General features: G+C 37.5%; 1 protein-coding gene and 1 long non-coding RNA gene across 4 annotated transcripts in view; one reads left to right on the forward strand and one right to left on the reverse strand.

Annotated features, from left to right (window-relative positions):
* The first annotated feature begins 237 nt into the window (after nucleotides 1–237).
* The window catches only part of LOC309500084 (globoside alpha-1,3-N-acetylgalactosaminyltransferase 1-like), a 33,708-nt gene continuing 10,467 nt past the window's right edge, over nucleotides 238–23,478 (forward strand). The window contains exons 1-3 of one of the 2 annotated variants that reach the window (XM_082171647.1): nucleotides 239–728; nucleotides 17,936–17,977; nucleotides 22,023–22,049. In XM_082171647.1, coding sequence (XP_082027773.1) covers nucleotides 664–728; nucleotides 17,936–17,977; nucleotides 22,023–22,049 — 134 coding nt within the window. In that variant the 5' untranslated portion in view covers nucleotides 239–663. Of the gene's footprint in view, nucleotides 729–17,935; nucleotides 17,978–22,022; nucleotides 22,050–23,478 lie in introns of both variants that reach the window. The other variant, XM_082171648.1, reaches the window with a different exon arrangement.
* LOC309499867 lies at nucleotides 18,321–20,586 on the reverse strand. 2 transcript variants are annotated; one of them, XR_014206377.1, is made up of 3 exons: nucleotides 20,058–20,586; nucleotides 19,491–19,563; nucleotides 18,321–19,412 (listed from the first exon to the last, which is right to left on the reverse strand). It is a non-coding gene; the product is annotated as an uncharacterized lncRNA (long non-coding RNA). The 2 variants fall into 2 exon arrangements; XR_014206378.1 differs by having other exon boundaries at nucleotides 18,321–19,563.

A 23,478-nucleotide genomic window follows, 5' to 3' on the forward strand; every position in this document is an offset into this window, starting at 1 on the left:
GTTGACTTTTTTTGTATTAAAAACACCTTTCTTTTATTGATCGGATGAAATATGCAAATTTTTTGGTTTTTCTTTACTTTTTTGCCAAAATCATCAATATCAAAACAATAAAAGGCTTGAACTACTTCAGTTGTGTGTAATGAATCTAAAATATATGAAAGTCTAATGTTTATCATTACATTACAGAAAATAATGAACTTTATCACAATATGCTAATTTTTTTAGAAGGACCTGTATATATATATTTTGGTTTGGAACAACATGAGGATGAATAAATGACAGAAATTTCAATTTTGGGGGAACTATACCTCCAAGCTTTGCTGTTTCTTAGAAACCTGCCATTTTGTTATAAGAGGAAACAATGAAATATCTCCTTTACGGTTTTGAGAGCAAGTGTTGTGACCATTTTGATGACCAGGTGTTAAAAACTGTGTGTAGGCTACATTCATGCATTTACCAGGAACTTTTATCTGAAAGACATTGCATTAAAACTATATATTTAGCATTGCTTCAAAGTGAGCAACAGGAACACCGTAGTCAAGTATAGCTGGAGTTGGTCACCATCCTTCTTCTATAACTACAGAAACTACTTCCGTTCCTACTTCCTTGATATGCATATTTGATCTAGCATCTGAAATTCAGCTCTCCAGAGACACGACACCAATGGCAGGACTTATGAAACTAAATGTTTTTTTATTTTTTGTGTTGACTGGATTCTTTACCACTGGGTATGTAACTACTCTTTTGAAATTTGCTTTTGGTTTTTTGATCGCAATAAACTAAAGCATATCTGGAGTAAAGTCATTTTGAGTAAAGTCCGGTAATTCTGCAAATGAACAGCTTGATAGCGTCACTCTATCAGCTCGCTCTGGCTACTCCGGTTATCTCGTTATATATTTTAGGCAACAATAAAACGAAATAGGCTATGTTATAAAACTCTTTCATTTTCATAAAAAAAAAAAATCTTAAACATATTAACGGCCACACAAATGTGGTTCAGGCAACGCGTACATTTACTATCTTCACTACTGCATATATTAATAACAACACGAAATATAAAACTCTTTTTGTTTTCATTTTTAAAATATGAAACAATATAATATTGAAAATTAAAACTGAAATTTAACAAAAAGAGACAGGGTTGTGTCTTTTTATTTTATCATATCTACATACAGTGAAGATAATGTACATTTATAATAAAAATAAATGTTTTAATGATGCCTTGTGAATTGATGGAAATTTTTCTAAATCGTTTACATAGGCCTATTTGTCGGGTATACCCACATTTGCTTATAAGCAAATTTAATCCGTGCAGCTTTTAGTGGGCAGGAATTATTGGAACGTTGGAGTGGAAAAACAAATACTGATGAATGATACACCACAACAATCTTCAGCTTTTAGTTTTATTGTACATAAAAAATTATAATAAAAAAGGGGTGTGTCTAAATAGTGTCAAATTAATCTAAATTAATTCTAATTGTAAATTTTAGATACACTTTCTAATTTTAATAAAATTATAGAAACAAATAAACTTTACATAAAATAAACATAAAATTACTTAAACATTCATTTCAACATCCGGCTACTACGATTTGGGATGTAATTCTATTTTCGAATAGGCCTATTTAGGACGGATAGTATGCGAATTGGGACGCACCATATGAATTGGAAAAGTACTTAGGCAGTGATTGATGACGTTTCACAAGTCCACAAGAACACAAGTAGCCTAGGCCTGCAGACAAGAGCGCATATTGAGAAACGGCGTCAGATCCAAAAACCTGTGTCGCGGTGTGAGAAGGCTGAATCGCGACACACCCCTTCCAACTCCCAGAGTTATCTTTCCCGTCCAGATCCAATGCTAACACATCTTTAAATTACTATTGGGCAATTCCAGCGTTATGGACGTGACATTTGCAGTCAAAACTTGAAATATAAATTCTCAAAAAATGCATTTAATAATATATTGAAACGTCTGTTTATATATCCATACTCCCTTAATAAAGGGGTCCAGACATGGGCGTCGGAAGAAAAAAAAAGTGGTTGGGTCCTCCCCCAGAAAAACGTTACTGGAGTAAATACCATGTATTCTGGTGCCTTTTAATTAAACAAGTAAACTAAACTAAACTCCACTTCACGTCGGGCGGTTCTTTGCCTCCACGTCGTGCATTAAATGCATAGCTATCCGTGGATTATCCCCCTAATTCCATGGTAATTTGCCAGCAATGACAACTTAAAGCTGTTATTGATGTTAATTCATTTTAATATGCTGATTTGCTGCTCAGGAAACATTTCTTATTATCATCAATGTTGAAAACAGTTTCATATTTTTGTGGAAACCATGATGGTACATTTTATGCAGAATTATTTGATGAACAAAGTTGAAAGAACAGCATTTATGAAGTAGATTTTATTTTATTTTTTAAACAGTGTAAAACCCTTGACTGTCACTTTTGATCAATTTAATGCATCGATCCTTATTGAATAAAAATATTAATTTAATTAAAAAAATCTTACTGACGTCAACATTTTGAACCGTTATGTACACTTTTGGTTTGTTTATTGCGAAATAACTCCTGATTGTTTCTCTGTCATCTAAGCAAGGCCAGAGCCCGTCTACGGAGAGCCTTGGCACTTCCTATTAGCCCCATTGTATCGATCTTGTTTGCAGTTCCATTAGAATTCCACTGGAGGTGATCGCGGGCGAGTGCAGACTGAATGGGAGTCTATGGGGCTAGACGGCTAAATGTGTCTCTTTCACCCGATTGCCGTTGAGAAATCTCAAATTTTATTGTAGGTTTTGCAAGTTCAACATGGGTTATAGGTCGAAAATTGAATGAATGAGTACTTATGTCCTTTCGATTTCTTACAGGCTGAGTTGTTGTTGCCCGTAACACGCTAGCATTCTGCTAATGAACGCTGATTGGTCAGTGAAGGACTGATTACGACCAGAGATACCGCTTGATGGCATCGTCGCATCCGAAGCGGGACCAGAAACAAACAAAACAAAAACTCTTCTAGCACGTGTATTTACCTGTGACAGCTGTGTTGTCGATGCCTCGAGAGAAAAGAAAGTGCAGAGCACGAAAGCACCAAAGTGACTGAAGTATTGCCGTAAAGCAGTATCTCTGGTCGTACGATGTGTATGACGTCATTGACATTTTAAAAGACTTTTTAAAGCAAATAAGTGACTCTAAAAAATCTAACACCCAGCAATGTGTAATTTCTTTGCATCTCCTTTCGAATACAACATTCAAATTACTAGACAAAAAATTATATCCTGCGAGCGCCCCCGCATGGACAGAGACGTGTTACTGCAGCCAGTCCAGAAACCGGAAGTAAGCAGAGAGTGCCAGTTCTCTTCCTATTAGACATTCTCTGGCAAGGCTTCGTTTCTATGGCGGCATTATAATTTCAATAATCGCGAGAGGAAATTAGATCCTCGCGAGAGGAAATGAGATCCGCGCGCGCACAAGCGAAAGCCGCACGCGCGCACATTACTTTTGCGCGCAGAATTTTTTACAGGATTGTAATCCCATCATCCATCTCTGCTGCTCGCGAAACTTTAACCTGCTCGCTCGCTCGCGGTTAATCTTTTTGGCAGTAGGTGGGCGGATCCAGTCGGCATCATTTCACTACACATGATTGGTTACAGTGAGCGAGCAGGTTAAAGTTTCGCGAGCAGCAGAGATGGATGATGGGATGAGATGTACATGGGATTCTGCGCGCGCTCAAAGCACAGTTTTCTCCTCGCGGGTTACAATCCTGCTCGCGCGAGCAGAAAAATTCTGCGCGTAAAAGTAATGTGCGCGCGTGCGGCTTTCGCTTGTGCGCGCGCGGATCTCATTTCCTCTCGCGAGGATCTCATTTCCTCTCGCGATAATTGACATTATAATGCCGCCATACGTTTCCCAAACGCACTGGTCCTGTGAGCTCCATAGGTGAGCTCAGCGAAGCACCAGCATCGAACGCTCTCTGTGATTGATTGGTTTCGTCTTGTATCCAGATGACTAGGAGAAAAAGTTCTATCCTACACAATTATCCGCTAACATTCGCTTATTTTTCCACTTAGAAGCTTATTTTACGCACTGAATTGCGTACTAAATTAATTAAAAATTACTGGTAAAAAAACACACATTTGGATCGATATTTTTATGTGAGGATCGATCCTTTTCGATACCACGTCAGTACTTCAGGATCGATCCACCCACCCCTAGCTGGCACATCAGTGGGAAAGTGAGTAGCTAGGGGCTATAGTATAGTGACTTCCCACGACAAATCATTAGTCCTATTTTTGGACCTTCCGGCCCGCCATATAAAATGTTCCATAGGCACCAGTGTCAGCATTCCTTAGTTCTGCCACTAGATGTCATGTCACTCACCTGTGGTCTCTCGTTTGTGTAATCATCTTCATCTGCACCTGCACCTTGATTCCCCCTGTGTATTTTAGCTCTGTCTTGGTTCTCCCTTGTTACTGGTGCTGCGTTCCAGTCCATTTTTAGACACGCACTCGCGAACTTCCCTAAGCACTTCCCCTCGGGGGAATCCCCGCCGCCATTTTGAAGTGCGTTCCACTTCGGGAAGTGGACGAGGGAAGTTTAGATGGACAGACCCTCGTTCCCTCGATTTGGACAGAGGGAGCGAGTCTACTTCATATGTACACTTCAGGCACCTATATGTCCCACAATGCAGTACGATTGTGACGTCACCACAGATCTCGTCTAATCACCACCACAACAAACAACTCTATGATACTGTAAGGCCCGCTATATTGGCCCAATCTGCCGGTTCGCCAATACACGGGGAAGGTTGTCACGTGTTCTGTCCTCACTCATGCAAAGTATTTGTTGGTTAAATTTGCAATACATTAATCATGTACTCACTCGTTAATTCATCTGACTCCATAAATGAAAGGTTTTAATAATATCTGTGCCTCACTAAAAGTGAGCGAATGTTTGACTATTCCTTTTAACCATTAAATAAACAATGTCAAACCCAGTTGGAATAATCACATTGTAGCAATTTAATATTTCCGATATCAGAGATCAATTCCACAATCAATTCAAATATCTAGAACATGGTTATACATTGGTTACACCAAAGAATCTTACCCAGCTTGTACCTGAGATAGAGAGAGAGAAAGGGAAAGAAAGAGGGAGAGAGAGAGAGAGAGAGAGAGAGAGAGAGAGAGAGCGAGAGAAACCACCTATCCAATTCCACGTCCAGCCAAAAAGAAGAGACAGAGAGAGCCAGAACACCTTCCTTTATCCTCTGACCAGGTGAGAAGGGGGATGGGGTGAGACCACCCTCAAATGGCTTCTATCCCACAGAAGGGGGGTTGCCTTATCTGGCATTATCTCTAAACCAGTTTCCTATGAACTTCTATAAACCTTATTTCCTTTTATTTTATCTATCTGGATATGAGATATCTGTACCACTCACTTTGAGACATTTCAAATGACACCAAAAGCATAAGAGTCAATGATAAACATTCACATTAAACCATGCTCTTGTGTGGGTTCTTAGTTTCTGAGAGGAAGAAAGGCTGTATTGGGGAGGTCAAATGTTAATCAGCCAGCAGGGCCCTTTTGTCCCATAAATCAGGCCTCAACCAGTATTTTCAGTCTTACAATACATTAATTCTATTTTTTTTTATTGAAAACAACCCAAAAAACATATCTACATTTGGATGCTGCATTAAACAAATTCTTAAAGGGAAAACAAATGTAAATAATGAATCAACTACATAGCTGATTCCAAATGATCAAGGGCTTAGGACGTTCCAATTCAGCCCATTGCAGTTTCCGTCAGTAGTGGGCACTGGCAATGACGTACATCCGAGTGAACGAGACGGAGGGAAGTTAGCAAGTGAAGGGCATTACAATTTTGGACTGGAACGCAGCCTTGGTCTTTGTATGAGATGTCTGCCTGGGGCCTTGAGTTTCTTAGGATTTTTTGAGACCCTGTGAAATAGTACGTTTTTTTGGTTCAAGTTATTTAAAGTTGTTCTCTTGCATCTGTTTATTTTTCTCCCCTTGTGGAGTTTTTGTTTGTTTTCTTCCTTCCGTTTTATACCTCCATTTTGAGGAGAACCTTTGTTGGAGTTTTTGACATCATCTTTTGTTTATTAAACCATCTTACCTGAGACCTCGTATCCTGTGTTTCGATTGGCTCCTACCACTGCTTTCTGGTGGCTCAGTGGGATTACCGTTTAGCTCTTACACCAGAGACCTGAGTTCTAGGCCGGGTCACGATAACCAGAGTTTGTCATTTCAATTTCGATTGGAGTAGATTCCATTCAAATGGAGCTGCATACATAAAAGCCCTTTTCCCCTGTTCAGTTCTTACAAATGGACAGAAAGAGTAAAACAGGTTTCAGACCAGAGGGAATATTTCCAAACACTTTTCTTTTGGAGTAGACAACCTAGATACAAAGGCAACAACCCCAGAATAGTTTTATAAATAATTATGTAATAGTGAATTTTCCTTCTAATGGACAGAGAGGGCCAGGCTACTTGGTTAAAGGTTAAAGTTAAAAGTTTACAATCTGATATAAATCTTTAAATTAGCCTACCTAACAATTAATTAGGCTACTTAACAAATTAGGCTACTTAACAAAGCCTCATAAAAAATAACTAGTAACTCACATACAACTTCTGCACCAGTCTACTGATTTTTGTTGAGAAGCATAAGCATGTTGACATGACCTGAGGTCAGACGCGACAACCTGGTTACCGTCAGTCTAGCCGCCGAAAACACCTGCTCTGAGGGGACTGACGTTGCCGGGATGCACAGGTACCTCCTCGCTAAAAGTTAGTCTGGAGCCCCGCGTTTAGATAAACACGGAAGCGCGACTGAAAGTACTACCGGTTCTGTAGTATCGGTCATATTTAAAAAATGTCAGTACCGACTTGGTACCGAAGTACCGGTACTTTTGACAACACTAATGTCTGGAAAGATATCAGACTAACCTTGAATATTTCAGTCTCCAACAGATTCAAAGAAATGCAATTTAATATTGTGCATATGCCATTTCTCAACTTCTGAACAATTACTCAAGTGTTTCTAGACAATTAAGAATTTGCATTAATATTGAGGTATTATCACATCAATTCACAAACCAAATAGAAAGTCAAAATAACAAATAGTGATAAAGAGTAAATACATACCCACTCAGTACCATCCCAAAGACTAAGAGTCATGCAAACAAGATTCTTATGGTGTGGCATTATTTCTGGATTACTTGTGTCCACAATGACATTACGTTATAGACTAAACTGGAGGTTAAGCGAGAGGAATAAACCAAGAGAGATTTAGATCAAGGATGTTAGGAGTGTGTTGCCATGGTGGTTTCAGACCTGGATAAGAGCACAGGTAAATAATGCTCAAAGCAAACACTCTCTGACAATCTCAAAGCCATTAGTCGATGATAACATTACAATAAGCTCCAAAGTCGTCACATGGACAGGACCATTAAAACTCAATTTTACTATTTGAGCATAGAGTGTATATTTCCTCGCCTTCCATTGTCAATTGCGCTCGTTCCTGTTGCATGTCCTCAATCTGGCAAACCGCGTGAGCGGCGAGTCTGAGCAGGAGGAGGCGGGGGAAACAACTCTCTCCAATATTTTGAATTTGGACTGCAGTACCCATTTCAATCACTAGCTTTCAATCTCACACACTGCACCTTTAAACCAACAAAAAGACTATTTAAATATTAACCCTGCATGTTCTGCTGGTCTCTGTGTGAAAGAATGGCGGTTTCATTTACCTCTCTCTCTCTCACACACACACACACACACACACTGAAGCACGAGGGTCCGCGCTATTTTCAGTCTCTGCTGCCTCACGATATGATGACAGTGATGAAATTCATCTCCAGAGCCGCCCTGAGAGTCACTTCATGAGCATTTTACCGTTTCATTTGAGAAAAACTATCGTCATATCGTACACTCACAGAAACTCAAAGGTCTTCACGTCAACCCGTCAAAATTAAAGTTCGGTTTAACTTGAAGAAATTGACAGAAATGATTATATTACTGTACAGTAGATTTAGCTACGTCTCCACAGCAAGGGAAATGTTTGGAGTAGGACTGTGTGTGGCACAGCTTGCCCTTTATATTGTACAACAGACCAATTCAATTATGCAGAATAACTTTTTATATGTTTGGTTGTTTCATTTTGATAATGAACAGTCTGCGATATGAAGCAACGCCAGAACTGATATCCTACTATGTTGTGTGAGAGCGCGATGCGCGAGCGCCATCACTTGGATTTGTTCCACTGCTGGGAAATAACTTAATACTCTGTTATTTAGTCATACAGATAATATGACATCATCCGAAACAGTAAAATGTATATTTTTATTTGTGTACATTAAAAATGACTACAAAATAGCATGCCATTGAAAAATAAATAAAACAACATGATGCGCTGCTTTAGCGCGTCTCGGTCTCTTTAGATCTTTCTGGCGCTCACCAAAAATGAACCAAAATACAGAGAATAGCCTTCTTGGCGCGCCTACTTTTGAAAGTCAACATTTAGATTATTTAACGTTAAATGCATTATATATGCCTGAGTCACTTTGGAATAAATCACAGCGTGTTTCATGATAAAACGTGACTTAGCCTATTTTTTTTTTTTTTTTTTTTTTTTACCCTTTATTTTACCAGGTGATGTCCCATTGAGATATTTAAATCTCTTTTACAAGGGAGCCCTGGGGCTAACAATTACACAAGTTACACAGAATCACAGAAACGGACACAACAAACAAAACAGATTTACAGTAGCCTACATGTAAAACAAAACAATTAAAAAAGACTTAAAGGAGTCATTGAAAACATGTGCATTGTTCAAATTTGGAACATTTAAGTAATAGTTTAAAATGTTCAAGTGGGATAAAAACAGAAAGCTTCAAAACTTTTTGGAGCAAATTCCAACACCAAGGAGCAGCATAACTAAAAGCAGTCTTACCAAATTCAGTTGTTATACGTGGGATATTTAGAGCCAGAATGTTAACGGAGCGGAGATTATAAATGGAATGATTCCAGGTCAACAGACTGTTAAGATAACTGGGTAAATTACCGTTAATAACTTTGTAAATAAAAATATGCCAGTGGAACCATCTACGCAGACCTAAAGAGCTAAAACCAGTCGCCTCATAAAGACGACAGTGATGAGTGCGTGACTTGGCATTAGTAATGAACCGTAATGCACCATGGTAAACTGTATCAAGTGTGTGCAGCGTGGTAGAGGCAGAATGCATATAAATAATATCCCCATAGTCCAAGACTGGTAAAAAAGTGGCACTGATCAATTTCCTCCTAGCTTGGAGAGTAAAACAGGATTTATTTCTAAAAAAAAAGCCAAGCTTTACTCTCAGCTTTCTCACTAATTTATCAATGTGAACTTTGAAGGTTAGCTTTTCATCAATCCACAGACCAAGATATTTATAAGATGAAACATTTTCAACACACTTCCCATCCAGTGTGGAAATGGCTAAGGCGGTTGATACGGGTACTCTGCGAGACTTTGTGAACTGCATCACCTTAGTTTTACCAGCGTTTAATACCAGTCTAAGTTCAATGAAGGTGGCCTGTAATAAATTAAAAGACTGCTGTAGAGATTTATAAGCTTGAGCTAGGGTGGGGGCGGAACAATATAGTACTGTGTCGTCTGCATAGAGATGTATTTTGCCATTATCTGCTACAGAGGCAATGGTGTTTATGTAAATGGTAAATAGGACCGGACCAAGGATAGACCCTTGAGGGACACCTCGCCGGACCCCCAGTGGGGCAGAACTATGCCCATCGACAACTACAGTTTGAGTTCTGTTGGCAAGATAGTTTCTGAACCAATCAACTGCCTTAGTGCCCAAGCCAATGTCCCGGAGCCTCTTAAGCAGGATACAGTGATCAACTGTGTCAAAGGCCTTTGACAAGTCGATGAACAGGGCAGCACAGCTCATCTTATTGTCAAGGTCACAGATGATGTCATCAAGCACCTTGACCGCTGCAGTAATGGTGCTATGCATGGCCCTAAAGCCTAATTGTGCCGGGCTAAGTATGTTATGATTTTGCAAGAAGCCCTTAAGTTGGGTGTTTACTAAAGACTCTAGGACCTTTGCAAGTACAGACAATTTAGAGATTGGGCGGTAATTATCGAGAATGGAGGGGTCCCCCCCTTTCAACAGGGGCAGCACATGTGCTGATTTCCAAACATCATTTGAAGACAGGGACAAATTAAAAATGTATGTAATAGGTTCCACTATGATATGTGCAGATAGTTTCAGTAAAGCAGGGTCTAGGCCATCAGGACCGGTTGATTTCCTAGTGTCAATTTCCTTAAGAGCCTTAAGCACTGCAGATGAGGGAATGAGTTTAAAGTCGAATCCCTCACTGACAAGAGAAACAGGTGAATTGTGTTGGAGAGGTGAGGAGACATATCTCTGTGAGACTTCTTCAGGATATAATTGTTCAAATATGTCCCCTGCCTTAATGAAATGGTCATTGAAAGCATTAACAATATCATTCTTGTTTGAGATCTGTTGGGTGTCTTTAACTATATGCTGAGGGAGAGCAGAGTCACTGGGAGGTAGTTCAAGGGATTTTATCGTCTTCCAAAATTTAGATGGGTTAGTTAGGTTTGAGGACATTGATTTGAGGTAGAAGTCAGATTTGCACTTTCTTATAAGGTAAGTGCACTTGTTCCTAAGATACCTATAGTTAGTCCAGTCAGATTGGAGGTTTGTGGTCTTTGCTAAGACCCAGGCTGCATTTCTCTCATGGATCAGCGAAGACAGTTCATTGGAAAACCAGGGGTTATCACGCCCTGTAATTCTATAGCATGTTAGGGGGGCATGTTTATCAGTTATCGAGAGAAAAAGTGAGTGAAAGTAGTTCCATGCCACATTGATATCCGGTATAAGACTAATTCTAGAGAAATCACAGATGTTTAATTCATGTAAAAAGGCTTGTTCTACAAACCTTTTAAAATTTCTTTTAATAAGGATGCGAGGCTTGGATTTAGGGAGCTTGGTGTCCCTAACACATGCAACAGTGCAATGGTCACTGATGTCGTTAGAGAATACCCCTATTCCTTTATATTTCTGTGGAGTGTTAGTGAGTATTAAATCTATTAGGGTTGACTTATCTGGAAATTTTCTATTAGGACGGGTAGGGGAGGAAACAAGCTGAGTAAGATTTAGCTCATTACAGATATTTTTCAGGCAGTCGGACTTAGCAGAGAGCCAGTCCCAGTTCAGATCTCCCATAAGCACAATTTCCCGATCCTGTAATTCGACTAATACATCAGCCAGAGAATTTAAGGCCTCCTTAGCAGCAGAAGGAGGCTTATAGCAGGCAATAACAGTAAGGAATGATGTGGAAGAGAAAGAAATATAAATAGACAAAAACTCAAACATTTTAGGACGGGATATAGATTTAGTTACTCTGCAGTTAAACCTGGTTTTAATGTAAATGGCAACACCACCGCCCTTACTTTGACGATCACTACGAAATAAATTATAACCAGTAATATGGATAGAAGAATCAGAAACAGATTTCTTCAACCAAGTCTCAGATAAAACCAAAACATCAGGGTCTGAGGTAGACACCCAAACCCTGACTAGGTCCATTTTTGGCACAAGACTTCTAACATTCATGTGGAGGAAGCCAAGACCATTTCGTTCTTTGAAATCGGATGGGGTAGGTATACAGTCGAGAAAATAGGCTATAGGTTATAGCAAATTCAGACCAACTGCTGGTCTACACAGAGAGAAAGCCCTGTCTAAGCTCTTCTGTTGTGCCGAGCCATTCGTTAGTCTAGTTGTTTGATGAGAAAATTAAATGTAGCCTATAGTTGCAATACACGCATTTTGTAAGCTCCGTGCAACTGCTGCAGCGGACTATTATTACTAGAATATTAGAAGAAATCTAATACTCAAGCTTTTTTCTCATTTTTCTACTCTTAATATTAAATTAAAAAACGACTGAACGAAAGATACACGGATTCTCTTGAACCACCACCGCGTTTGCGGCAGAAAACTACTGCAGTGCAGCCAAAATGCTCTGTTCGACTTATCTGAGATCCTTTACTCTTCCCTGTGGATGACCTGTGACCTACTTTCTGTAAGATCTGAATTTTTGAACTTGAATTTTTGAACTTGAATTTTAGAAAACTGAATTTGAAGTTCCGAATTTCTTCATCTTGAAAACTTGAATCTGTATTTTTTTAAACTGAATATTTGCACTATACGAATTCAGAACAAAAAAACTAGCTGTTTGAAAATACATGTCTATAAAATTCAGCCATAAAAACATTTCAATTTGTTAAATTTCAAACGTTCAATATTCGTTTAAAAAAAATCAAATTCAGAACTATTTAAACTACCACCTAAAATTTAATTTTGTTAGATTACACTTGCAAATAATTCAAATTTACACAATTCAAATTCAAATCATTTTGTCATATTATAAGCTCCATAACTGTACAGTAGATTTAGCTACGTCTCCATGTATTAAAAATATTACCAGTAATAGTAATAATGTGTGCATAGAAGGTTGCTTATTTTTCACTTTATTTTTTTTATAAGCAACATTTACGTTTAACAGCATGTACGTAGCCTTCAATGCTTATATGTATTATTTACTAATGATTACTGTCACAAATAATAAAGTCATTGAATTTAATTAAAAAAAAAAATCAAATAGTTCAATAAAATAGGAAAATAGTTCCAACAGATTTTGTTGTGGGCCCGAAATTGGTACCGATCGAGAACGGTCAAATTTTAATGGTGTCGGTACTGACTACTGGATAAATATAAATATATAATAGCCTATAACAAATACATCTAGTAATGCAAACTTTTAAATGCTTTTAAAGGTGATATAACCTACATGGAAACAACGTATGTATCAGGCGTCTTTTAAGGCGACGTACATGGAGACATATGTATCATGCGTCTTTTAAGGCGTTGTGCCTATTTAAACGTACATATTTTTCATAAATTTCTCATATACGCCATCGCCACGTCGCCGTCAGGTATAAGTTCCTGCTACTGTGCACTCACTGTGACGTCGCCGCCAGTCTGTCGTCAGCAGTCTATGGAAGGCGAACGGGGACAAAAGTTTTTAAACGAAACGCTTGATTTTTTTACCGTGTCAACACGCACCGTTTGTCCGTGTTAACGCGACAACACGCACAGCAGCCAATGAAATTGCTGTATTTGAGACTATATTTGCATATGTGACGCGACGGTATGGATTGCTGTGTCCCGATTCGCCTACTTTATACGCCCTAAAAGTATGTACTCTTTCTGTCAAGAAAAAGTACATACTTTTGAGTGTGTAGCAAAAGAGTAGGCAAGCTTTGGGACATACTACTTTGTCATCTTTAACAGACAGATCTGTCGCGTGCGTCCTGTCACCGTAAACTGCCCTGTCAATCATCTTGTCACAGTTAAAATCCTCCATTCAATCTAATTTAATTTCTTATCGTTTCGGAGAGAAATGTAGATGCACTTTGATCTGCCAGTTGTGGGTCTTTCATGCGGAGTCTCTCCTCATGTGTTTGCAATTTGAATATAATGATGCATTTAAAAGTTAATGGCTAAACGTATCTTTACAAAAGTTCACAATGCCGCTGCAGATGCAATATAATGTGGACAACATTGAAAAAATAAATTTTCGTCAGGTTAGATATTGATAATTAATCACTCAAACCCCTTTATCTAAACCTCTCTACATAACCATCGGATTCACGCGTCCTCCATGTCTGTAGTTTTTTAACACTTTTCACTCGTGTTTGTAGTTCTAACTGAATCCTCGTCCAACGCGCGATGGGTTGTGTGCAATATTAGCCGTTATAGTGCGCATCGATCTGCACTTCGGATTCTGACCGGAAATAGTAGACCATCCGGGTATCTTTGGAACACTCTTTTCAACATTCTACGATTTGGGATGTACTAATTCTATTTTCGAATACTATTTAGGACGGATAGTATGCGAATTGGGACGCACCGTATGTCTCTGGTTGGTATATACGTATACAAACATCAGATGTCATGTTTATTCATGAAGGATGTCGTAATGGTATACTGGTATGCACGTATGCAAACATCAGACGTTATATTTGTTCATGAGGGATATTGCATTGGTACGTTGTGACTGAGTGATGTCAGTCTTATGTCATGATTTGTCATGCCCTTTTAAGTTGTTCGTTTAACGTTCTTTCTCAAGGTAGAAAAGTCAACAGCTTAAACGATGGCCCTTAGAAAGGCTCTTATTTTAGCAAACTGTCAAAAAAACTTTTCAGACTGTGTGCAGCTCATGGGCGTCAAAAAAAAAAAAAAAAGGGGGTGGGTCCTCCCCCAGAAAAATGTTTCTGGAGTAAATACCATGTATTCTGGTGCCTTTTAATTGTTAAACAAGTAAACTAAACTAAACTCCACTTCACGTCGGGCGGTTCTTTGCCTCCAGAAAAATGGGTCCTCCCCCAGAAAAATGTTACTGGAGTAAATACCATGTATTCTGGTGCCTTTTAATTAAACAAGTAAACTAAACTAAACTCCACTTCACGTCGGGCTGTTCTTTGCCTCCACGTCATGCATTAAATGCACAGCTATCCGTGGATTATCCCCCTAATCCCATGGTCATTTGCCAGCAATGACAACTTAAAGCTGTTATTGATGTTTGCAACGCTTCCACGGGACTTCAGCGCGAGACTACAGCTAGCCGTCTAAAACACTATTTAGGTGAATTTAAACAAAGGCTAAGTTGCCTGTTAAGGGTCCTGTTCATGTTGGACAGACATTTTAATTGCATTTTGTGTCTGTTAAGAGGCACTTTTGGCCCTGTTCGCCTTTCGACGTTTAGTCGAAATTGGGTCTCGTCTACACTCTAAAAAGTTTAACTATTATTTACAAAAAAATTTTGGAGTAAATTTAAAATTTGTGAAATCAATGAAATATACTGTATGAATTGAGTAAATGCAAGTAAAAAAAAAAAATCAAGTAAATCTGAATAATTGCATCTGGTACATTAACAAATAAAAATTTTGTATAAATAATTTAACATTTAAACATTTAAAAAACAATATTTATGAGTAAATATTATTAATATTAACTGTTTCTATGAGTAATATTAACTTTTTTTAATAAACCTTTGTAAAACAGTATTCCATACAACCACAAGTATACAATTTCCACCGGATCATTGCTGGTTCTCGTGCCGGAGACTGACTCGCGCTCTGCGGGTGAACTTCGAACTTCATACCGCTTTCCTGCGTTTCACTCATAGCTGAAAGATACTGCGAGCGACTGACTCCATAACCTGCCAATAAACAAACAGTGCACAGTTCTGAGGACATTTTATCATCCAAATTCATTATATTCATCATCATTAGGAATAAAGTAGTGTGTTGCAAGGCGTTTCATGCGAAAAGACACGCGACTCTCATTTAGGTGTCACATTACGCCTCTGTATGTTGTTTTGCATTAAATAAAATGATTTAAAGCACAGCAATGATTTTATAGATAAAATAAAACATACACGAACTTGAATTTCACAGAGGAAATGCACCAATTCTGCGACGCTGAGAAGAGAAGAACTGTTCTGGACTGGAGAGTTCAAACAGCCCGCGCTCACTCAACCATTGAGTTGTGTCACATCAGAGGGTGGGGGAGGGGTGCATTGTTTCAATTGAGTAAACTTACTCAATTTTAAGAGTGTGTTAAATATATTAATAATATTGATTTGAATTAAGTAATATTTTTGTTTCTTGAAACAGATCAGTTTAATTCTCTTTGATAGACATTTCACAAATATATTAAGTATATTATAAATAAATAATTGGTTAGTCAAATACTAAATTATTTTAGTGACTTAAATATAACTGTAAATTTTAGATAAAATGAACTGTTTGATTTTTAGTCAATTATTTTGGTATGTTTAACTCAAACAATCAAGTAAACGATATTCAGAGATTTTATTAAGTTAATAAAGTTAAATATTATATTACTGTAATATTTACTAAGCCACATAATTATTTTTTAGAGTGTACAAATCGACGTCCCCATTCAATAATAGTCACCTAACTAACTGTTCCCCTAAACTAGCTTACTTCCTAAACTAGCTTCCTAAACTATTTTCCTGCGCAGGAATAATCGACAAACAGACTCAAGCAAATGTCCTTTAAATGCTTTAATCACGGCCAGGAGATCTTCCCGAGCAGTTCTCAGGGAATCTCTCCCAAGAAGCATTTATTATTATTAGCAACATATTCTTCTTCTTCATATTATTATTATCATTATTATTTATTGTTGTTGTTGTTTAAGGTTTAAATTAATCAATAAAATATACAAAATAAATGTAAGCCTATGTATACTTACTGAATATATTAAATATATTCACTGAATCCATTAATTCCTCTTCTCTTCTCTTCTCTTCTCTTCTCTTCTCTTCTCTTCTCTTCTCTTCTCTTCTCTTCTCTTCTCTTCTCTTCTCTTCTCTTCTCTTCTCTTCTCTTCTCTTCTCTTCTCTTCTGTAAAAAAAAAAAATAAAAATCTATCTGCGTCAGACTAAACTGGGAAGGGTCACAATACTTACATATTGTTGTCCTAGTGTCAGTTTAACTGCTTCTATTGCTCTCCTCATTTGTAAGTCGCTTTGGATAGAAGCGTCTGCTAAATGATTAAATGTAAATGTAATAATAATAAGATAATAAAAATCTTATCGTGGCCTCACAGAACCACTGGGTTCCTCCAGATGCTGACTTTAACATAAGAGATCTTCCAGGAACCACTTAAATGTTAAAAGATCTTAAAATAACCCTTTTATAGAATTCGAGTTCCTCTAATTTCCCCCAAAGCACTTCGAGGTCTCATTGTAATGAAAAGGTGACTCCAGAACCTCTGAACTGAATACAAAGTGCTTAAAGGATCCCATAAGTTCCAGCAAGAACCGTAAAGATTGTCAATGCTCCACCAGTAGCCCTACTATAGGAGAAAGAGCTTTGAGGCACTTACATGACATTTTTAAGTTCATTGAGTATCCATTAAGTTTACCTCTAACGTGAAGGAGGACCCAACTGTTAAAAACCAATGTGATCAAATCCCGTTTTTATGGTGTTCCTTGGCATCTTACTGAGTGGGTATGTAATTACTTTTTGAAATATGATGTTTGGGTCTGAAATTGATGGCCCAGTTGAGAGGCAATTTTAATGTAATAGATTGGAAGTGTGTGAGAATGCATTTAAAAAAAATGAGTGCATTACAACTCCAAGAATTCTCTCTAAACACGGATATGTTGTTAGGGAGCTCATGTTGAGCGATGAGCACTTCACCATTTAGATGTTTTCCAGCATGCTGAAACATTAAACAGACTGCAAAACTCCTAGTGTAATTTAATACTTGGGGTTTTGCAGTTTTATTGTAAAAAAAAAAAAAAAAAAAACGTTTTCAGTATGGCCCGGATCTCATTGCAACAGGTTCTGAAACAGTTTCTACTAATCACAGCAATCTTGAATTTATTTGGAAGTGAAAGAGAGAATGTGAAGTAATTATTGTAAAAGTCACTTATTACATTTCTAGCTTGTCAGTTATATCCTCACTATTTTTCATATTTTATCGATTTAGGTTTGTCGATTAGTTGATTAGAGTCACATTGAAATAAGTAATGATGACACAACAGTAGGTCATGAAAATTCACCCCACAGTCTTTCTGTTGGTCCGCTTGGCATTTATAGGGACAGATTCAACCCTTATAAACTTTTCTATACAATAATGTACTGTATGTTTATTACAGTATAGATCACTGCAAAACCTAATCAAACTACTGTGACAGTATTATGTGTATTTGTGTATTAAATCGGATAATTCAGTTGAGAAAATATATGATCTGCTTCACTTTATCATTCATGATCTTTTATTGTGTTTCCTCAGACTTTTTTATTTGGCCTACACTTACACCTCCACCTCACACAGGTAAGTGTTTTTCAACTTAACATAATAAAACGATCACTGACACGGATCAGTGGCCTACACTGTAAAAATAAAAGGTGCCTGGAGGAACCTTTTGGGGTTCTTCACTTTGCCACACCGGCGGAACCGTCTGTAGATCCTCTAGGCACCCTTTAAAAAGGTGCGGTTCTCTGAGGAACCACACAGGTTTCCTGAGGAACTCTTATATAAGGCACTGTGTGGAACCACTGTGGGTGCCTCCAGGAACCAAATTTCAATTTTATTTTATTTGTATTAAATTAATTTCATGTTGTTACTATGGTTACCACCATTAACTTCTATTATAATAAACAAACTGAACCAAATACAAAATAAGAATTGTTTATTACATATTTTAGATCCATTTTAATACATACACTTCCATGCACTTGAAAAAAAAAGCTAGTAATAGATTAATATCAATGAATACACACACACACAAAAAAATAGTATAATACATAAGTAACATGAATAATCAACCATGTGTATACAATAGGCTACACAAGAAAAGACATCTCAACAAAATGCATGGAAAACACATGTTCCATGTAATAAAATTAATGTAAAAAATTACAATTTTGACTAATTAAAAATGTCCATCTTCACTTAATTTTAAAACATGTGTTTCAGTCCGCTTGTTAAGTCTGACGTCACTGTTTCCAAGTCCAAAAGCTCTATCAGATGCCAAAAACAAACAGTGCTAATATACACTCATTGTGCTGTAATATTCCTGAAAATTAGGATCCTAACCTTTATCTCTATTCTGAAATCTCAGATGGTTAGTTATTCAGCTATTTTGAATCATAAAATGTTGAAGTCTGGAATGCCGTGAGACAGGAGACTGAAATGTACACTATGCCTTTTGAAAAGCTTAAATGTGTGACTTGAATCAACAGTTCCCATAAATGGTTGTTGAGTATTCTCAATATCTAGAAACAAGATAGAGGAAGTAGAAGTAGAGGCTTCGACCCGGAAAAAGTATTCCTTATATCACAACAAGCAGAAAACATTTTCCATTTTAACAGAGTTAAGGTGCAGTAAAATGATCTGTTGTTCTGTGAATGTTCACTGGTGAATTCAGTCATTTCAATAAGAATCCACACGATCAGCAATTGTGTGTGGTGCTTCATACATTACATCGCTACACTGCTGACAATGGTCAATGGACATTTTTGCCTGCGTAATTTCACGAAATTCACAAATGTGATGCACCTTTACTCGCTGCAACATAAAATGCAATCAATTATAAAATCTTCACAAGGGACACGTGAGGTACTTAACGAGTTAGAAAAGTGAAAAGGTGCATCAGCTTCATTTTCTGTTTGCTTTTCCTCTTTTCTGGTGGATGGTTCAGTGATTTTCAGGTCTACAGGAGGATTTTTTTTCTTGATCAAACTTGTATTTCAGCTTACCGAGATCCCTGCAAAGTACAAAATTTACTGTTAGTAAGGTTATTAAAGTTATTAAATAATTTCCTCAGCCTTGTGACGTTCCAAACCTGTTTGACTTTCTGTCTGTGGAACCCGAAAGCAGATCTCAGGCATAATGCAACCCGTCACCATTCAATATCACTGCATGAAACACAAGCATACATTTTTTTTGTAATTCATTCAAACTATTCTTATGTACACTTGTCTAGTTCAATTCAATGCAACAATTTATGTAAAAAATAGTTAAGCTCCAAAAATGTCCCAGAAAAGATCCTAAAAATAGTCAATGAGTTCACAACTCATGTGTTATGGGTTGTGTTGTAAGTCTTCTAAAGTCATATAATAGCTTTTTCCTTTTTTTGTCGAAAAAGACTAAACTTGAAGTTATAATTCAGGGTTCAAATGTCTTATATTCAAATGCATATGATTAAGGTATAGCCTATAAAAAATGCATAGCATTATTAGCTCCAAACCTGTGATATTATTTTTCTGAGTAACATGAATGAGATTTGAGAGCATGAGGGAAGATTTTCAGGGAATAACTTATTAAAAAAGTACACAGTCAAACAATACAATTTCACACAGAGAAAGTTCATAGTAATAAAGCACTTGCATGTGGTGTATAGGTAACTTACTGTAATTCAATGTTGCCTCTGAAATGTTCAGATTATTTTAGAAATGTACTGGTTGTTCTGGGGAAACAAAAGAACAAAGCTGATTATTCACAACATAATATTTATTGACCAGTAAATGGCTTTAAAATGGTATTTGAGAGAATGAGGGCACCTGTAGTAAGTAAAGTTAGGCTAAACAAAAACAGACCAAACTATATTAACCTGCTTTTGTTATTCATAAACGCCAATGACGACAGCAGGAATCAGCTACATTAGTTAGGCTATATCAGCAATTTGAAGACACAGTTTTACAGAATATGTTGAATTGAATGACTAAATCAATCTAAGACAATAAGTCAATAATTTCCATTTGTTCATTAACTTACGTTAGATCAACGTAGTTAGCATCGCGGCTAAAACCTTCATACCAGATACTGTGCAATAAACGAGTGGTAAACACTGTAAAAAAGTAGTAATGTATAATCAATTTAGTTTATATATATATGTGTGTGTTTGAATATATAGTGAGTAGATTCTGTATTTATATTTATTTGGCGAGTTTACAAACCTTGTAACGGAGAGCCGATCAAACGGCGGAAGCTTTGATGAGAGGACGGATCCGTTACCCGATGACGTCGATCAGCTGAGCGTTGTTGCGCGCGAGCAGCGCGAGGAACTGAAGTGACGACAGCAGAGGAATAGCAGCAGTTTCGTGACATAAAACTTTTCTCCTCCTAGTTCTTCTTCTTCAAATAATAATTTATGAAGAAGTAGGTAAAAATTATTATTTTATTACTATTATTTATTCAATAATAATGAATAAATTCTTCTTATTAATATTATTATAATTTGGTGTTGTTGTTTAAGGTTTAAATTAATCAACAAAATAGGCCTATAGATACTAAATAAATGTAAGCTACCCAGGTGAAAAAGACGTAGGCTACTGTTAAATGTATTAAAAATGCATTAAAGTATATTTGTATTGTAGGCCTAAAAACACACTCAAGTACATTTTTAATAGTACGTCTTTTTTCACCTGGGTATGTAGGCTATACTGAATCAAACTTAAGTACCCTATAATAATAATAATAGGATAATAATATTCTCATTCTGGCCTCACAGAACCATTGAGTTCCTCCAGATGCTGGCTTTAACATAAGAGATCTTCCAGGAACCACTTAAATGTTAAAAGATCTTCCAATAACCCTTTTATCGCATTCAAGTTCCTCTATTTTCCCCCAAAGCACTTCGAGGTCTCATGGTAATGAAAAGGTGACTCCAGAACCTCTGAACTAAATACAAAGTGCTTAAAGGATCCCATAAGTTCCAGCAAGAACCTCAAAGAATGCCAATGCTCCTCCAGTAACCCTACTATAGGAGAAAGAGCTTTGAGGCACTTAAATTACATTTTGAAGTTCCTTGAGTATCCGACAGGATATTTGAGGCTCCTTTAGTTTTTACAGTGTAGTTAGCATGTCAGATTTGTTTGTGCTGTATTTATTGAGTGTCAACGTATAGCCTACTTAAACTTTAAACATATGTTTTTACAAGTACTTTATAATGGCAGTCAATCGTTTTAATCAAAATAAATGTACTTTTGGACGTTACGCTTGGTTTTTTTCTTTTCTTTTCCCAATAAACAGTTTTCCCACCCTTTTTTAACTTTTTGTTAGGCTACTTGTCGTTTTTTCTTATTCCCGGTTAACTGATAAATGGCATCATCTGGTGAGTCTTTAAAGAATAGCGCCTATAAAGAGCCTCTACAGCACCGTTCATCATGGAATAATAGTGTTGAAATACTATTACGTAATTCAGCCATTCATCCTCATGAGAGACTAGTTGCATTTCAGCCTCACAGTAAGACAGAAAAAATATATAATAATAATAATAATAATAATAATAATGTAAGAGTAATCCCTTATTCCTGAATTATAGGGTAATGTATTGTGACCATATTTCAGCATTATAACCTTATATCTGTTTCAGATATAAAGAGCAAGGATTCGGCCTTAAGTAAGTACTGCCACTCTTAATATACTCACTGAAACACATGCTCAAATCATACACTTACACATACAAAAGCGCATTCAGAAGCACACATACATTTATATGCACATGGCCTACACTATAGTGCGAGTTCAAACTTACTGTCAGCATGGCCAAGTGACTATGTAAAAAAAATGTCCTTATTTTATACTACTAGTGCAAAGTGCCCGTGCAAAAACAGTTTTTGTGTGTTTTTTTAGTAATTGTTGGTTCGGTGTGTTTGAGGGCTCATTGTTACGTTACAATTACACAGCAAAAGTTCAGTGACATTTTTATTTGTGCATGGTAGAAAGCAAATACTGATACTGACATAATGACATACAATAAATATGGAAAATTGAACAACACGATTCAGGGAGCAGGCTACACAGTGAACTCCAAGAAAATGCTACGCTTGAGCAAACAGTTTGTGAATAGGCTACTACAAATGATGGCCGTGAAAGAGACTGTGAACGCATTGAATAGGATATGTTTAGTTGGTGAATAGAAGGCTACTATTACACAGTAGCGATAACGTTAAGTGCACCAGAATAAAATATAATATTCAGAAATAAACAGTGTAGCTGACTTACAGATTCAGTTAACATCCACAAATGAATAAGCGCGACGTTTCAGAGAGCAGGCTACACAGTGAACTCAGAGAAAACGCTACTTAAGCTCCGCTGCTTTCTTCGACCCTCTCTGTCTCTGGTCCTGCGCTGTGCTCACTCAGTGAGCAGTGTGAGAGGGGGAGTGGCCTATGGTCCTGCCCTGTGCTCACTCAGGCCCTGTCCCAAATGACACACTTCATATGCACTTTCGGTCTTGTGGACTTACAATGGCTGCCGCGTGTGCATGTCCGTTAAGTCCGTGAGACCGTAGGGTGTCCCATTTGTCATTTTAGGCCTCAGAAGGGTGCTCGCGAGTCTTTGCGGTCGATATGCGCCCTCGATGCGCACTTTTGCCGAGCCCGCACTGATGCGGACTCCGCAGCAGACTTCTTCCCGACAGTCAAAGCTGCATTATGTAACGAAAGTGCGGACAGCGGACTAGTAGGAAGACCACGAGTGCTTAGGGTGCCATTTGGGACAGGGCCTCAGTGTCAGTGTGAGAGGGGGAGTGGCCTCTGGTCCTGCGCTGTGCTCACTCAGTGTGCAGTGTGAGATGGGGAGTGACCAGCGGCTAGAGCGGCAAAAGCAAATGTGTGCTTCTTTTACAGATATATTTAATGATATATTTTGCATTTCTAATCCAAACAACGCCAAACTTGGCACTGCACTTACTCGTGCCCGTAGCAAGACACCTGTCAAGTTTGAAATCCATCGGACTAACGGTTCGAGGGATATGCGAATAGCAGACACACACAGACAAACAGAAAGACGTTCCTGTAATTTATAGATATATAATATTCAGAAGT

The sequence above is a fragment of the Leuciscus leuciscus genome, assembly GCF_965113295.1.
Source record: "Leuciscus leuciscus genome assembly, chromosome: 5".
In the NCBI taxonomy this organism is placed as follows: Eukaryota; Metazoa; Chordata; class Actinopteri; order Cypriniformes; family Leuciscidae; genus Leuciscus; species Leuciscus leuciscus.